Source organism: Sesamum indicum, linkage group LG5, assembly GCF_000512975.1.
Source record: "Sesamum indicum cultivar Zhongzhi No. 13 linkage group LG5, S_indicum_v1.0, whole genome shotgun sequence".
Taxonomy (NCBI): Eukaryota; Viridiplantae; Streptophyta; class Magnoliopsida; order Lamiales; family Pedaliaceae; genus Sesamum; species Sesamum indicum.
Window position 1 is genome coordinate 12,245,965 of NC_026149.1, and position 18,084 is coordinate 12,264,048.

The 18,084-nt window shown below is 37.3% G+C and overlaps 3 protein-coding genes and 1 non-coding gene across 4 annotated transcripts; all 4 read left to right on the forward strand.

Annotated features, from left to right (window-relative positions):
* LOC105162434 (phosphoglycerate mutase-like protein AT74) lies at positions 901 to 8,795 on the forward strand. The gene is made up of 2 exons (XM_011080444.2): positions 901 to 1,572; positions 8,124 to 8,795. The coding sequence occupies exons 1-2, from the start codon at positions 1,095 to 1,097 to the stop codon at positions 8,540 to 8,542; spliced, it is 897 nt and encodes a 298-aa protein (XP_011078746.1). The 5' UTR covers positions 901 to 1,094; the 3' UTR covers positions 8,543 to 8,795.
* On the forward strand, positions 11,064 to 14,268 carry LOC105162435 (probable serine/threonine-protein kinase PBL7). Its single transcript, XM_011080445.2, has 6 exons — positions 11,064 to 11,520; positions 11,636 to 11,889; positions 12,353 to 12,729; positions 12,873 to 13,005; positions 13,112 to 13,201; positions 13,281 to 14,268. The coding sequence occupies exons 1-6, from the start codon at positions 11,271 to 11,273 to the stop codon at positions 13,437 to 13,439; spliced, it is 1,263 nt and encodes a 420-aa protein (XP_011078747.1). The 5' UTR covers positions 11,064 to 11,270; the 3' UTR covers positions 13,440 to 14,268.
* On the forward strand, positions 15,060 to 16,785 carry LOC105162436 (E3 ubiquitin-protein ligase ATL6). Its single transcript, XM_011080446.2, has one exon. The coding sequence runs from the start codon at positions 15,394 to 15,396 to the stop codon at positions 16,564 to 16,566; it is 1,173 nt and encodes a 390-aa protein (XP_011078748.1). The 5' UTR covers positions 15,060 to 15,393; the 3' UTR covers positions 16,567 to 16,785.
* On the forward strand, positions 17,348 to 17,433 carry TRNAY-GUA. The gene is given in 2 exon segments: positions 17,348 to 17,384; positions 17,398 to 17,433. It is a non-coding gene; the product is annotated as a tRNA-Tyr (tRNA).

Genomic DNA, 18,084 nt, shown 5'->3' on the forward strand with positions numbered 1-18,084 from the left:
CATTTTTATTTAGGTCCAGCAACTTACGAAATTGCTTACTTTTAGTCCTCTGGCTGATTTTTGAACAATTTTACCTCTTTGGGTGCATATAGACTAAAATTGTCTTTCAAAAGTTGCATAGGGGTAAAATTGTCCGAAAATCAGTCAGAGGACTTAAAGTAAGCAATTTCGTAAGTTGCTGGACCTAAACAAAAATAAACATAGTTCAAAATTAGGCATACTTAGCGGACTAAACTAATACTTTTCCCTTGGATATATTCAACAATTAAAATAAAACACAAACACAATCTTAACTCGGTCAGAAAAACTCAAATCAAAGTTCATTTATAATTTTTAGTTGAGATATACATCAAAGAAAACAAACAAAAGATACACGAGATTACTTTCATAGTAGACTAGTATCTACACTAGTGAAAACTCATATATTAAAATTGAAAAAGAATAAATATTCAGCTAAAACAACTAAGCGTGTTTTCGGTGTATATTTATTTAAAAGTTGTTGAAGTATTTGGATAACAAAACTTACAAGAAGTCAAATTGATCGATAATGATAGTTTTGTAATTAAGGTGAAAAAAGAAAAGGTTAAAGTTTATCGATAATGACAGTATTTGGATAACGAAATTTATAAGAAGTCAAATAACTTTTAAAAAAAAAAATTATTGAACCTATTCGATAATTTTATAATTTTTTATTTTTTAAAAAATACCAAAAGGATAAAATAAATAATGTCATACTTTTATTCTAATATTATATAAAACATCATAAGGAGTATTTATAATTTTTTTAAAAATAAAAAATATTTATAATTATACCAAAATTCATTAAAATTTATTATAATTTACTCATTATATTAATTTAAATGCATTTGACATGGAAATTGTGATTATAGCATCAACCATTGGTCAAAGGTGAGCGATGGTTTGATTTGATTTTCTGGTTGGATTTGCAGAGTGACAGCTCCGTATTATCTTCCACGCAGACGCCGAGACGCGTCAGCCAACACCGCCGACGAACAAACAAATAAATGGATCCTCCTCCTCCAACACATATCACTACTCTTCTATGTTTTGTTTAGAAATCCAACTGGCGAATAATGGTGGACTACTCTCATCATCAACCCAGCCCCAGACCCAGGGAGAGACTTCTTCCCAAGCGCATAATTCTTGTCCGCCACGGCGAGAGCGCCGGCAACATTGACGGAACTGCTTACACCACCACCCCCGACAACAAGATACCTCTAACTCCGCAAGGCATCGACCAGGCCAAGCGGGCTGGTTCCCGGATCTGCCACGTTGTCTCCGACGGCGGCGCTTCTTCCAACTGGAAGGTCTACTTCTATGTATCGCCCTACCTTAGGACGCGTACCACTCTGCGCGAAATCGGGAGAGCCTTCCCTAAGAACAGAGTTATTGGGGCTAGGGAAGAATGTCGGATCAGAGAACAGGATTTCGGCAATTTTCAGGTTGCCGAACGAATGAAAGTCATTAAGGAGACCAGAGAGCGGTTTGGCAGGTTCTTTTATCGCTTTCCAGAAGGAGAATCTGCCGCCGATGTTTATGATCGGGTTTCAAGTATGTCTTTTTCACCTTCATATTCCTGCCAACTTTTGTACACTCAATTGTCTTCTTCTTTGTTATTATGTGCATTAATTCGATTTACTTAGGTGTGTTTCCCCCCCCTTTGTTTGGAGTTAAGCTGCTGTTGCAGGAATGACGAGAACAAGTAGAGTATATAAAGTTTTTCTTTGTACTATTTCTCTCTTCTTTTATCTGACTGCTTTGGCTTTTAATGTACCGTAGTTCTCTTCTTCCATGAATTTGTTGTGCAATATGTATTGGGTTGCAAAGGGGCTCACTGCCACATGTTCTAGTGATGTTGACTATTCGAGTATAGGGTATCCATACTACAATAGTTTGTTTCACTGTCTGTTTCTAGCAACGAGGATTTGAAGATTTCCTGTCTGATTTTCTAATTCTTTGATATATTCACTGGACCCCCTGGAAATGCATAAACTTCATGTTGTTCAGTGGCTCGTACAAAACACCATCCCTCAATTGATGTTCATAACCCTTGGTAGTTTGGCATTGTTTCAATTTCTATCTGCTTTGGACATGTTCATTTACTTCATCCCACAGATCTATAATCTATCACCCATCTATGTCTATTTGACCTTTGCCTCATTGCTTTGGAGTCTGCAGTCATGCATCTCTTCTGCTCATTCTTGAATTAGTGACTCTCAGAAGTTGTCTTGTCACATGGTAACTATGGACGTCGTATTATCCTTGTCAGGAAGGTGATTGTCGCTGTTGTTTTTGTTAGACGAATAGGCTTTGACCTCCTTTTTCTTGTCTTGGGATGGGATCTTGATGTGATTTAGGTGTTTCTTGAATGAAATTTTGGGTATGTGAACTAATAGGAGGCAAAATTACTGTAAAGGTCACATCATGTCCATTGAGATTTGAAGATGCCTGTTGGAATGTATACATAAATATATATATATATATAGACATGTATATATATATGTCTATTAACATAAATAATAGAAAGTTATTTTAATAGGGTGCTTGTAGTAATAAATAAACATTATTATGTGATATATTATTCATTTACATCTATGAATATACATATTTGAGGAATATTTTCTATAAATGTGTAGTATACCTATATATTTATATTGGAAGTTAATATGTATGTTAAATATGAATGCATTAAAGTGAATATTAGAAAATATTATATAATTTTCTTTATTAGGGTACATATATATAAAAATGTAATATATTTCTTCATTTTAATATATGCAACTATACATACAATTATTTTTATGTATATGCGAATCGATGTATATATTTTTGTGCATAAAATTGTCTATGAGTATGTAAAAATGAGGGAGAGTGGCTGAGTCTTGTCTGAATAGCACAGGTTATGATTTAGGTTAATTTTGGTTTGAATCTTGGCATCCAAACATGTAAATTAATTTTGGCTCACTTAAAGTTGTCCCAACAATTAAACCAAACACAGTCTTCTCGATTGCATTTTTAAAACTCAATTTGGCTCGTCTATTTGACTCTTAGTGATGGTGATAAGGAATACTTGTCTCATTCATTTCACTTCTGTGCCTACTCTTGCATCATTCACCAGCTTTCGTGTCTTTCCTGGCAAGAGAAACTGTTTGGTAGATAGGAGGATTTGTCAGTTGTTAGAGTAGTCGAATGCCCTCCTCTTTCTTTAATGCAGGATCAAGCTACCCATTAATTTCTCAAGGGAGCCCTGTTTCATGTACCTCCATGCATAATTAAGTCTTATCTGTGTGGTTCATCAGTTGACTCTTTGTGTTGAGAAGCTGGTCTTCGAGTTATCAAGTTTAACTTTTTTGATTGATCTCTCTCAAAAAATGTTGTCTTATTATGATCCATATGTGTCAAGCTCTTTACAAGTAAAGATGTCACTTGTTTTGGTTCTACCCCCCTTCTTTTTTTTTGTTGTCATGTCCTTAACCCCCAAGGCTCTTTCATATTTCTGTTCCCTATTTCTCTTTCATTTTCTGATACTCGCATGTCTAGATGATTTGTCTCTGGAAGGTACACCTTTCCTCTTCTTGACAATCTCCTAAAAATGGTCTTGTATCTCTAACTTTGAGCATGCACATCATAATTGGATATTTTCATTGCATGGTGCAACAGGCAAAAGAACCTGTACTTTGCATCATATTTCTATTTTTGTTTCCTTTTGTTATTATCACCTAATATCTCCTTCATTTCCTCTTTCAATATTTTCCATTCCAAATGTATCTTTCTTGCTTTGTAATATCTTGGCTCACGAGATGCTTTTCTTAGAGCAAATGGCTTGTGAGATCTACCACCTTTGTCTCTTTCCCCCTTGTAAGTCATTTGTTTGGTGTAAGTGGGTTTGTATGTTGAAGTCAACTCAGTTAGCTTATTTGAAGGCTAAAAACCTTCCTTTTTTGGTCAATGGTTTGAGGTCTCATTGGTTCATGGATTATGCATGATACAATCCAATATTGGTTAATAAATCAAGTAAAATTTCTTCCTACTTGAGCACTGTAGCAGTTATAATAACTACCTTCGCAAAGAGGGGTAATATTTATAGAAAGGATGTAAATGGAATTCGTTTCTTATATATTGTGCTCTCTTAATATCTGCAGGAATAAGCATAATAAATTGTGGCATATAACTAAGGGAATATATTCTTGTGCCCACATGAATAACCATGTTGGTAAATAGGATAAGAGCAGGAGGGATCTTTCCATGTCTTAAGGCCATAGTTTAGTACCATTACAGTCTGTAAATATAATTCCTCAAGATTCTGCCGACGTGTCTAACCATACAGATTCTTTATGTTCTATGTGGCTGTAAGTTCCTTAAAGTGGTCTCTAAGAAAGAAAGTGTAGTGACTCTAGTTTAACTAAGATCTCCAATAGTCAGAATCATGTAATATTACCTATTGTCTTTTGAAACTCAATGTTGGGCTTTGCGTGGTGCTTGAATCTATACTATCTAGCAATTAGGATGTTTGAGAGTAACTTTGTCTGTCAAACTTTTTGGCATGTCGAGTAACAACCTGTTAGGGGTGTGGATGTTCCACTACTCTAGTGCTGTCTCCTGACTCTCCTCTCTCTTTTATTCTCAAGTACCTTGGAGGCCTGTTCATCTGTCCAAGAGCAACTTTTTACGAGTTTATGCATGTAGCTCCACTTAATCTCTCCCCTCTCTTTATTATCTTCTGCCTCTTTTTCTCTCTGTGAGGTCCTTTTCCTGTACTTTATGTATTGTATTCCCTGAGTAGGATTTTTGTTATTTTTAACCCACAGTGACTTTATATGGTCACATAAATTAATGAAAAACCATAATTAAACAAATATATGAATGTTTTTGCAAATTTTGAAAAAGAAAATGAACAGGCATTGACTGTGATTAACCCACTAGGTAAAAAATGTTGTAGATTTATAACAAAGTTAGTTTTTGCAAGTGGAATAATCAAGTTAATATTTTTGTGATCCTCTAACTGTTTGGCATAGCCATATATTTTTGTTAGTTAGGTTGTAAATATCTTGTTTGCACAGCAGTCATGGTATTATTACCATTGTGCAAGCTTTCTTTCCGTTATAAGCTTTGACATTATCAAGTTAATATTGTGGCAGTCCTCTAGTGGTTGTGATTAGCATATTTTCTTTGTTAGTTGAAATGTAAAATGGTATTGTTACTATTATGAAAGCTTTCTTTTCATCATGAACTTGAAAGTGGGATTATTATAAAGCTCTCTTTCGATTTGAATTTGAAAGTAGACATCCTATACATCTAAAATATTCATCGTGAAGTCCTTAATAGTTTTGCTACTAGTAGAGATAAAAATCCTATTAAGTGGATTACTGGTCTAGTTTAACAATAACACTTAAAGCCTGAAATTCTGATGGAGCTTGAGTTATCGTACATTCTTACTAGAGTAGTTGCGTCAGGAAATGCATTTGTTTATCGACTGGCAATTAAGTTTTCGAGGAATGATGAAGATTAGATGCTTTAGCACTGAGAAACCTTTGCCTAAAGAGCTCCACACTGTTTCAACCATAAAAAGATTATGGATAAACTTCTCATACCAAGTGGTCTTTTTCTAGATTCCCTGAAAATTTGCTCAATGATATTCTCTCTGTGCCTGGATCTATAGTTTGCTCCATTCTGTTGCTCTGCCATCTTCTTGCTCCCCATTTCTCTCTCTCTCAAGCGCGCTTGCTTGCTCTATATTAGATACTGGGGTTTCCTAAAACGGGCAATAGAAATTGAAGATCTACATTTATGCTTTGCCGGACACCCAGGAGATACTTGTATTGATATCTCGCCAACAATGCATGCTTCCATTATTGAAGCTTCAGTGCTGCCCTGAATTAGTACTACTATTAAACATTCGACATAAGTTTATCAATATTATCTTGAACCTAAATGTCCTTTGAGCGCACAATCATCATCATGACTGTTTTATTTCCTTTTCTGCTTTTGAAATTTGTATGTGACAAAATCGTATAGAAAAGTTACACATTTGTTCGTTTAAATTTCATTTGTTTCTAATTTTCCTCACTTAAATCGGGTCCTATTTGAAAGAATTTTGAAGTAACAATTTTCTTTACTAAAATTTTCTAAGATAAGAAAAGAAAAGAAAAATTAAATTGAAAACTGTATGGGTATTAATATCTACTCATATGATTTGGAGAGGGTAAGTGTTATATGGTATAGTTAAAGGGATAAGTGATACAAAAATTTGTTAGGAGTGATCTCTGTTACAAGGGGTAGTTTAGGGGTGCAAAGTGCGCTTACCTTGTATTAAGTGGCAATATAAAAGTTTTAATTGTTTACATATATCAAGTAGAAAGGATTTGAATTTTGTTATTACAATAATAATTGCATTTTAATGTTGCAATGCCAAAGAGTACTTCTGATTAATTTTCTTTGATAAGCACAAAAATGATTTTTAGTCGACAAGATATCTGGGACGGGCAGAAGAGAACGTTGAACGACTAGTTTTAGTCTCAAACGACCATCTTTTTTTCCTATTGACTAATATATTTGGAGTAGTGATGTATTACATTTTTTCCTTTTTAATGCTAATGGTAGATGATACTGGGTAAATGTGGTAGAGGGGAGGTTTTGGTAACTATAAAAAGGAAGGGAGGGGGGGGGGGGGGAAACAAAAAAAAAAAGGGGGGGGGGGGGGGGGGGAGGTAAATGCTATCAACAAGAGAAGATAAAGAGTTTGATTTTGAGGTTTGACTTCTTAACGAATAGCACATAGAGGTGGTGTTTTATACCATGGAGTATAATGGATTGCTTCACTCAGTAAAAGTTTATGAAGGCTGGGAAATGTCCTTCAACGGCTTGATCTAATATGGATTTGTTTGTCAATAGCCCACCATCTTGGTTGCCTTCCTGGAATCTTGATATGCTAAATGTTTTCTTTTTTTTTTTCAATGTGAAGGATATTTTTGTAAAACTTTTAACTTATTGGAAAGTACTTCATTAATGAAAGCATTTCCCTTTCTGATTTATGATATATCGTATTTTCAGACACAAAGGATTATCTCTAAAAGAAGGCTTTCATATGTGTGATAGGGTTTGATAGGGTTTATCAAATCCAATCCGTAGCTTGGTTTGATGGAATGTGGTGCAATAAGTACACCGGACTTTCAGCTTTTAAATTGATTCCCTTTTGCCTTATTGTAATCGTCAAACCTTGATCCACAAGTGGCTTTAAAATGTGTTCTGCATCAAATGGCCTGATGTTGCTAGAGGTGACGAAGGAATGCCCTTATTGTGAATGCACCTTGTACAATTTTGAAACACAATACTGAAGCAATACATAAGGAGCAACTTGTAGAAGCAGATGTATGTTCCAGTGTGAACTGAAACTCTAGAAAACTGATAGAAATGTGTTGGGAAGGGGAGAAGTTACTCGAGAAGCTAGTTGAATTGGATAATGGGCGTTACAACTTACTTTTGCCTTCATTTGTCCAGAACTTAATTATTGCTGAAGCTCAAGGCTCCTGAGCAAGAAAGGTAGGTTCTTTCGCGTCCAGCTGGCAGATCAATGCCAGAGGAGCAGACAGATTTTTGAAAATCTCTTGAAAAATTAGGACTTTGAAAATTGTGTCAAGCGATTTCATTGTGGTCCTGATGCCTCACTTACAAATCCTTTAAAGAATGTTTTTTACTGTGTCAGTGACATTGTTTCCCATATGGATATGCAGAAATTAGAATTCAGAAACAATTCTTAAGTTTGTGCTAGATATAGATAAGGTCACAGAGAAAATGCAGGTGAAATGTTTCTGTTTTTTGCCATTTCTCTCCTGGTAGCAATCTCCTGATTCTTCACAAAGGCTCAAACCACCGGCCACAGCCAGTTGAAACGGGGCAATCCACCGAAGTTCCTGAATTTAAGTTGACTGGAAAGATATTGGCCTTCTCCTTACATCTTTTGAATCAAAGAAAATAATTGCCATTTCTGTCATATCTAGTTATTGTCATTTTTAGGATAATCTGCTGTAATGAAATATTGTGATTATTTTGTCAGCAATTCAAGATTAATGTGTGAATATTCAAGAGTGACTCATAATGTGCAGGTTTTCTTGAATCCTTATGGAGGGACATAGATATGAACAGGCTGCACCAGGACCCATCTGATGAGCTTAATCTTATAATTGTATCACATGGACTTGCAATACGCGTGTTTCTTACGAAATGGTTTAAATGGACAGTTGAGCAATTTGAGTACTTGAATAACCTTGGAAATTCTGAGTTTCGGGTGATGCAGTTAGGTATTGGGGGTGATTATAGTTTAGCAGTCCATCATACAGATGAAGAAATGCAACAATGGGGACTATCACCTGACATGATAGCAGACCAACGTTGGCGAGCTCATGCTGCCAGGGGTGATTGGAATGAAAAATGTCCATGGTATCTTGATACGTTCTTCGACCAGTTTGCAGAGAGTGAAGATGGTGACAACGTAGAGTCCTGTGATTGTGGCACCCCTTTATGATTCTTAATTGTTTATTTGTCGACATGCTGTTTGACATCTTTTATTGACCTAGAATAGTCTTGGATTGAACAGGAAATGAAGATGGAGATGTGCATAAGAACTGAGAATCATTTTATCTTCTGTATTTAATTTACTTTCTCCTGTTTCACTGTCCATTAGATGAAATAGTCTTTAGCTGTATAGACCACTCTATCGCAATCTAGGATATTGGCCTTAGAGATCTCTACTATATTAAAGTTCTTTTGACTTGAAATCGGATTTGAAGGTTATGATATGATTTTAAATTCTAGCCTGTCTCAAGCGGCCGTAAGCTTGTTTGATTTACACTTCAGCTCGTTAATATATGTATTTATATCGACAATCTCGCTTTGGAGGAATTGTTGGACAAAAAGTAATGTAGAAATATAAGTTTGAAATGATAAAAAAAGATCATGATGGGGTTAGAGGCTGATTCTGCGTTCATCACTAGTCGGCCCTAGAACCTCTGTTGCACCGCCACCAACAAATAACAACCGTATGGAGCAATTAGAACAAGCAGTGTATGAATTGCACTAGGAGATACCAGGAGTGGACGATACCTGGAGCATGATGCTTGAAATGCTCCAGGTGCTGGGTGTCGGTTGGGGGGACAACGCAGTTGGCCCTTGCCGACCCTCCTCCTCCCCACCAGTGGACTCCTCTACCGACTTACCAACTAACCACCAATGCATGCCAGGTTCTTGCAGATTAGGAGGCAACGAACTTAACTTAAGACTTTCATTTCATTATTTTATGTAGTTAAATGATTGTGATATTTATTTTTAATATTTTGTTTTCAATTAAATTCCTTTTCTTTACATTATTACTAGATTTTATATTTAAATATTTATTCCAATTATATGGAAAAACATAAGCCATCGTCACAAATTCTGTCACAAAATCCATTATAGAGACACAGCAACATCAGCTGCACTTTGTCGCAATAGGTTGCCAAAAATAGTAACTAATTGTTTGCAATGCCTAATTGATTTGGGATAGCTAAATTATTTGCAATGCCTGATTGATTTGGGAAATCCATGGGACGGCTACCATGATAATGATGTTGATGAAAAAACTAGTAGGATGACACCACAAGTCCATCGGTATTTTGCAACACTCTATTTCATCGCAATCACATAAAATACTATTGAAAGTTTTGCAATGACATCTATGTGGTCACAACTTTTCTTTCCAGCATTGGGTAGAATTTTCTGATGGATGTATCTTTGTACAATCCATCGCAAGTGGTCATTTTTTTTATGAGAATGTATAATCATAATTTTCTTTGTAAATTCTGTATTTCCTATATTCCTAAAGTGACGCATTTTGTGACGGACTACAATTTTAGTCACAAAATGTTTGCAGTGTCCACCTAACTGATCCGGGTCGAATAATGCGATCTCGAGACTCGATCTCAACTTAGAATGCCAATTCGTCTAGGACCAGATTTTGGATTCCCTGAGAATAAAAACACGAATCGTGAGCTCGTCGGGCACGTCCCCGACAATGACCCTCCGACGCTCAAGTTAGGTTGATCGAGAGAAATAAGTGCGATCTAGAAATTTCGGTCTCAATTAATGTGTATCAATTACCTCATTTATGGTGCATCGGGGTCTATTTATAGAACACAGTTGTACGTCAAGTACTGGGCCACGTGGCCTTATCTCATCGGTGCGCGTTCTGATCGAACGGTGGTCATTATCCGGGTCTTCGGTCGGTGTACGCGATCCGGGTCGGGTCAAATGCGACCCGCCTGCTACAAAATACGCGGATCCTGATCGCAAAATGACTATAATGCCCTTAATGAGGGGTGTTTTGGTCCTTTTGTAGGTGTGATATTTGAATACTCATCACTAACCTTCCTTCCCTCATTGCAATTTCCTTCCCTCCGCTGAAATTACGTTGCAGCTTTTTGTTGCGACCGATCTTCTTGGAAATTATTGCAGTTTTCATCGCAATTATTATTATTATTAGTGTAAGTATATCAGATTTACAAAAGCAAGCCATTTGGTCCTGATACTATACTGTTGTAGGCAAATTAGACACCGTCATGCAATTAAAACACAATCAACAACATATCAACCTAATAGGATCTTTTGTGCAATTCAAATTATGAATAATATATATATTATCCAACGCCCAAGTGAAATTTATCTATAGATATGGATAAATAATATATATATATATATATATATGTTGGTAATAACAGTATCCAGTTTGGTCCCCTTTCCCATCAATATATCAGCAGCTCAAAATTACAAAATCTTGGGTGATAAAATTTATGTGGGAGAAGAATGGTAAGAAACAATACCTGATGGAATGGAAGTGGTGCAGACAATAACTTCCAAAATTTCCCAATGGGAAGACAAAGACTAGACCTTGCATGGTACAAAAGAGGAGACACAATAAAGTACACTAACTTTAGTTGCTCACGGGATATATATCCTCATTCCTCATTCCTCACCCTCAAACAAACAATAGATTGGGGGAAGAGTCAGCCCACAACCCAAAAACCACATTACACCCCATATGCTCCCCTCATTCACATTGCTGTAAATTCAACAAAAATAATCAATCATATATTAAGTGTAAAATATTTACTATATGACTGACTTGATTTGGATAAAAACTTTCCGGAGCCATACATACCTTTAATATCAATCTCTCTCTCTCTCTCTCTCATGATTGTTATGCTTTGTTGCTGCTGCTGATGGAAAACCTCCCGGCTACTTCTCCTCCTCCGAGCAATGGCATTATCCATAGCCATCACCATCACTTGGAACACGTACCTCAAACTCATGGACACCACCATGAAATCATCCCCTCATCTTCCCTTCTCATAGTAGTCATTCCCATCATCATTGTAATCTTGCTCCTTGCTATACTCTTACTCACACTCATGCTCCGTCGCTTGCAACTCTCCAGAGACACCACCACCACCAGTACCACTGTCGCCACAAGTAAGAGCATAATCAACAACACCAACTGCATGTTCATTGCTCATAGCACCGTTAACATCAGGTCTAGTTCAGGTAATTAATGTGCTGCTGCCTCCATTTGTGTGTGTGTGAACAGACGGAGGTTGCCTGCGTGGAAGTGGTCTGAGCGGCACACCGCAGCCTAAATTGAGAGGAGCCCAACAAGTTCAAGTCCAAGTTTTTAGTCTCAAAGAGGTGGAGACCGCTACCAACAAATTTAGTGAAGCTAATATCATAGGAAATGGGGCGTCGGGCGCAGTGTACAGAGGGGTGCTGAGGGATGGCACTGCCGCGGCCATTAAGATGTTCCGCTCCCACGGCCGCTATGGTGAACGTGCGTTCCGGTTGGAGGTTGGTTTCTCATTCCCCTCATCTCTTCTTTCTTAACTCTTAGATTAGTCAATTCATTTACTTTCATTCGTTTTAATTGAAATAGAAGATGCAACATAATTCACACACTAGGACGTATTTTTGGCAAGTCAATATTATTCATAAGTCAAGTTGTATATATTAATGATTGAAAAATATCAACATATATTAATAGAATTAGAATCCAAATATTGAGAATTGTCATCAGTTGCATATAATAATTAATGATCAAACAATATAAACATATATACTCATCCTCTTACAACTCCAACCTACATCATACTTTCTAATTACACTAGGGGAATTATAACATTTAATTATGATTAATTCATTGATCATAGTTGATGTAATAATATAATTATGGGGTCTTAGAACAAGCAAGTATATACATTACATCCTTGTGATATATGACGAATTAGTATGAATTTGGAATTTGGGTTGACAGGTAGATCTGTTGAGCCGGTTGAGGTCTCCTTACATATCTGAACTCTTGGGCTACTGCGCAGATCAACATCACAGGCTGCTTGTATTCGAGTACATGCCAAATGGTTCTCTTCACAGCCATCTGCGTCGCACCCAATCTCCCTTGAACTGGGCAATTCGCTTGAAGATAGCCCTCGATTCTGCCAGAGCCTTGGAATACCTCCACGAGCACACAACCCCTGCTGTTATTCATCGAAATCTCAAATCCACCAACATCCTTTTAGACCATAACTTCAGACCCAAACTCTCGGGTTTCGGGTTGGCCAAGATTGGCTCCGACAAGCTCAATGGCCTCATCTCGACCCGTGTTTTAGGAACAACTGGATATTTAGCCCCCGAGTGAGTTATTATAATACATTCTTGTATTACTGTTAATTTTTAAAAAAAGGGACAGTGGCTCCTTTTTTAAAAGTTTAGAGAGTCCCGTTGCCTCTTTTGTTTTCATGTCCCACTACTAACACGTTGAAGATTTTATAATACAGGTACGCATCAACAGGAAAGCTTACAACGAAATCGGATGTATACAGTTACGGTGTGATTCTTTTAGAGCTTTTGACGGGCCGTGTACCTTTTGACACCACCCGGCCTCCTGGAGAGCACGTCCTAGTTTCTTGGGTCGGTATCATCATCTATTTTTATCCATTTGTCATTGAAGTTAGTAGGAATATTGATCCATTCTTGTTCTTCTAACTCCTGTGAGTTCACTGTGCATGATTCTCAGGCCCTTCCCCGTTTAACAAACAGAGATAAAGTGATGGAAATGATTGATCCAGCTCTAGACGGCCAGTACTCCAAGAAAGATCTTATTCAAGTGAGATTGCTAGCTCATGTTAACGAAATGCTTTACAACTTCTGCTTATGATCCGCTCATCAATATTCCTTGTACATAGGTGGCTGCAATCACGGCTATGTGCGTGCAGCCGGAAGCAGACTACAGACCTTTGATTACCGATGTCGTCCAATCCTTGATGCCTTTGGTAAAGAAGAACCCTGTGGCCGCCTCATCCAATTCACTTAGATTCGGCCACAGTCCAAGCCCCAGAGCCTAAAGCTGTCTAACTCTGAAGAACATGAAACAGATCAAATACCAAAGAAATCCAACAGACAGATGTCATAATCGGCCTTGCATTGTATTCATTGAACAAATAAGTTACGGATTAAGACCACCTCAAACAAGGTACCCAAGTTACCTGTTTATTGAAATCCAGTTAAGCATTCGTGTATCAAACTAGGTATGGAACTAGATAAACAAAATCCTAATTCGGATTGTGTTTGTCATACTTGAACCAATTACATGATAAATACAATACACTTATTGTGTAATTGGTGTACCATTAAGGAAAAATGACCAATCACATGTCAAATGTATTAAACTTGATCTGTAAGTAAAAGAAAAATTTCAAACGTTGAGTGACAGTGGCCATGCTAGCTACATCACCACTAGCAGCAAACTGGAGGAGCTACAGCAAACTAATTATACTATTTGAATCATGAATGAACTTTTCTTGGACATTGCTCGTACCATGAACCGATCCAACTTACTTTAATGTCCAAAAGTCTAATGATGCTTCGTCCATCAAGGCGAAAAGCCAACTAATATCTTTTCAAACCAAACTCCGACACTAAGTTTCTATATCACTTCTATGTTACATACATGATTGCGTGTAGGATCAGAAGGACTTGTAATGGAATGGAGCTGAGCAATACAAGATTTTACCACACTTTTTATCTATCTCACTGTCATACGAGTCGTAGGGTTTAGGAGCAAAGACGATAAGGCTTGTAGCTAGATCACGTTCATGAAAGTGCAAGATTCCTGACCGATAAATCTGAATGCAAAATTCAATGAATTGAGGATGTGAGATAGAATTGATAGCCCTGATAGAGTGAGGGAAGGGTTAGGATAAAAGACTTACTACGTGCATGCTTGCTGCACGCACTAGACTAATTATATCTTCAGACAATTGGATGTAGCCCCCAACAATTAAATAAGAGTAAAATTCAATTCCTATCTATTTTATCAGTTGAAGTTTAAAAAAAAATAGATTTAATCACATTATTAAACAATCAACGTAACACGAAATCAAACAAACACAGTTGTAATTAAAATTGAAAGAAATTAGAATTAATAATAATTTATATTGGAAGGGATAATATATGATAAGTGGTGCCGGTCTCCATAATTTGATAAGGCATCCTCCCCACCTCTGTTCTTGAAAATGACTGCCCCTATTCTCTACAATTCCAACAAATAATTCAAACACATATAAAACTCACTAATTATTTGCGTTCTAGAAGGAAACTAGACTCCTTGTTTCTTCTCCAAAGTCATTGGTCAACAAATTCAAATGCAGCCCAAGATTTTATATCTATACCAATCAAAGTCATAAAAATACTGAATTAAATCTTTCATTTAAAAAATATGTACATGCTACGTATATAAAATATTATTCTGAATAAACCACATATATAATAATATCATTTTGATACATATAAAATGTATATATTAAATAAAATAAAAAATTTGCAACATAATTTGAAATTAAAAAGTGGAATAGCCAAAAGCACCAAACTTATTAATAGTAGGGTGCTTGGACATCAAGAAAAATGCAGTACACACCAATCACGTCAACACAAAAATTTCAACTCTTAGAAGCCCACGTGGCTGCCCCTCCCACCACTTCTTACACCATTGCCCATTTTTCTATTTATTACCTTATCAGTGACGAATCATTCAGCAAGAGCAAAAGAAAGACCGAACCCGTCAAACAAGAAAAAATGGAAATTTGTCCGAACGTTCCATCACATCCAAGCAACTCAGACTTGACACTTCCTCTCTCTTCCCCTTGAATATCACGATGCCTTCCCACCCTACTCTACTGCCCCCTATTTCTTATATCTATCTCTCCACCCACCAACCTTCTTTATTACGCCGTTTCCGCCACACACAACGATTATTCGTGTGGAAATTTGGCTGCGAGTTAAGGTTTCCAACTTCATGCGATGAAGATTTGTGTTGCAGAACATCATGGGATCATGGGCTTTGTTTTCCTCGTCTCCATGTTACTATCGCCGGGAATCGTTCTTGTTGGAGCTCAGAGTCCGCCGGACAACAACGGCAATCAGTATCCTTATGCAAGGTTCAGCCCTTCCATGGCTATAATCATAGTTGTCCTGATAGCAGCGCTCTTCTTCATGGGCTTCTTCTCTATTTACATCCGCCAATGCTCTGAGTCCTCAGGCGCCGCGGGCAGCGTCCGCCGAGCACTCTCTTTGCGCTCCCGCAGGGCGGCAGCTGGGCGTGGTCTGGATGCATCAGTCATAGAAACCTTCCCCACTTTCTCGTACTCGGAGGTGAAAGACCACAAGATCGGGAAGGGGACGTTGGAGTGTGCGGTGTGTTTGAACGAATTTCAGGAGGATGAGAGACTGCGTCTGCTGCCCAAGTGCGATCATGTGTTCCATCCCGAGTGCATCGATGCTTGGCTCGAGTCCCACGTCACCTGCCCAGTTTGCAGAGCTAATTTGGTCCCGCAGCCCGGCGATGAGCAGGTTCAGGCTGACGCCCAGGAGTCAACCGGCAATGATCATAACGTGGAAAGAAGCAATTCAAGAAACGATGAAATTGTGCTGCAGGTTGATGAAAATCAGCAGCCGGGGCTGACCCGGAACCTGAGCTTTGAATACCGAAACCGGCCGCCAAGATCTTGGTCTATAAAATCGTTTGGTTTTGGCAAGTTTAGATCGCACTCCACTGGCCACTCATTAGTACAACCAGGCGAAAACCTCGAGCGCTTCACTCTGAGATTGCCTCAAGAAGTGAGGAAGGAGGTCATGGACCGGGCTATGTTAAACCGTACCAGAAGCTGCGCCGTTACGTTGCCAAGGGAAGGCAGTTCGAGAAGGGGGTACAGAACCAATGGGGGAGAGGGAAGCAACTGGGCCGGAAGGTTTTACAGGCGCATTGAGAGGTCCGACCGAGAAACAAAGTCGGACCGGTGGGTTCTCTTCACCAGAGGTTTATCCCTGAAATCACCGAAAGTGGTGGCCGAAACCGGTGATGGTGTGGGGAGCAGTCGGACACCGGTCAAAATGCCATCTTTCAAGTGTTTGGAACCTAAGGCTGCGGATGAAACCAGTCTAATCTCGGATAACCCTGGTAGGCCTCCGGTTTAAATTTTCCGGTCCAAAGTGAGAGCGTTGTTCCCTATTGGGCGGAGAGAGTTGACTTTGATAGGAGACTTCCATACTCAACTGGGGCCCACACTAGTTTGAAATTTGTGTAGATGATTTTTGTTTGGGTTTTCACGTTGTCAGAATTATGATCGTTGAAATACATACTGTACATTAATTTTTTTATTTCAAATTTTTTGTTACATTTTTAATATACACACATTTCATGTACAAAAATTATGTTATTAATTTTATTTAAATTATTTTTGTACGTGTAATAGTCTATATATTTTAAGTCAAATAAAAAATACAATAAATTTAGAAATAAAAAATTCAACCAGCTATTTCACAATGTCTATAAGAAGTTTTTATTTTCGATATACTTTTGTCACTAGTAATTATAATGTGGCATTGTTGATAAATGAGTCAGATGATATTATGCCATGTGTGATTTTGTTATCGCTTTTAATTTTTAGTTTTGAGGAAAATATGTGTGTTTAATTTTGTAGTTTATATTTTGGTGATAAAGTTTTGGAATAATTACGATTTTACAAAAATCTTAGAAGAAAAAATTATATTCGACTTGAAATTCAAGTTGACATTTATAATATATTTATTTGATGTAATTCGGATTAGAAATTAATTTTTACTAAAATATAAAAACAATCATTTTTAAAACAATATACATATATATATATACATTAAAAATGAACAGAATAATTATATGGCAAAAAAGTTGTGACCGAATGTAAGAAAACTGAATGGTATAATTTAGATTTCAAGACCGACCTTAGCTCAGTTGGTAGAGCGGAGGACTGTAGTGGTCTCATAGCAATCCTTAGGTCGCTGGTTCGAATCCGGCAGGTCGGAAGGTTTTTAATTTCTTTTCCAAACATTTTTTTATATACATTTTTTCAACTACCAATTACCATCCATAAAAAGAAGGCATCAACACTAATCTATAGTCCACAGAGAGCATCTAAGCTACATAGCCTCTTCGGTCGTTTAGAAACCACACAGAGTCCTTAGGCCGGTTAAGGGGATATTCGACTTTCTATGCACATTTAATTTTCATGATTTCATCATCCTCATCCTACTTATCACATTTCTTGTGAGCAAGTATTCAAGGTTAAATATCAATACGTATATCAGTCATAACGAAATGCTTATGATATCATTTGATTTATTGGACATAACAAAAACATTTCTCATTTTATATTCACATCACATTCGATTAAATCGAATCATCACACCAATCAAGTATTCTCAATAGATGATCATTCCCAGACCACAACAGCAATTTTACATAACATAGACAAGAATCTTAATAAGGTTGGAGAAGGGGGGTGACTTCAAAACTCACATTTCCAACCCATGAAACCACAAATTCAGGTATACTAGACAACGTTTTCCTAGCAACTTCAAAACTCTCCACAAAACTAATTTCATACATATTCTTTTTATGTCTCTTAATTTCATCTCCAAAGAGAATAAGTGGAAATTGAGTTATAACGTTCAATA

Bases quoted from the DNA above. Each gene is read 5' to 3' on its own strand.
- LOC105162434 (XM_011080444.2), top strand. From the start codon at position 1,095: ATGGTGGACTACTCTCATCATCAACCCAGCCCCAGACCCAGGGAGAGA. The intron at 1,573-8,123 runs GTATGTCTTTTT...CATAATGTGCAG, and splicing joins TGTTTATGATCGGGTTTCAA to GTTTTCTTGAATCCTTATGG.
- LOC105162435 (XM_011080445.2), top strand. From the start codon at position 11,271: ATGGAAAACCTCCCGGCTACTTCTCCTCCTCCGAGCAATGGCATTATC. The intron at 13,006-13,111 runs GTCGGTATCATC...CATGATTCTCAG, and splicing joins AGCACGTCCTAGTTTCTTGG to GCCCTTCCCCGTTTAACAAA. The intron at 13,202-13,280 runs GTGAGATTGCTA...CCTTGTACATAG, and splicing joins CCAAGAAAGATCTTATTCAA to GTGGCTGCAATCACGGCTAT.
- LOC105162436 (XM_011080446.2), top strand. From the start codon at position 15,394: ATGAAGATTTGTGTTGCAGAACATCATGGGATCATGGGCTTTGTTTTC.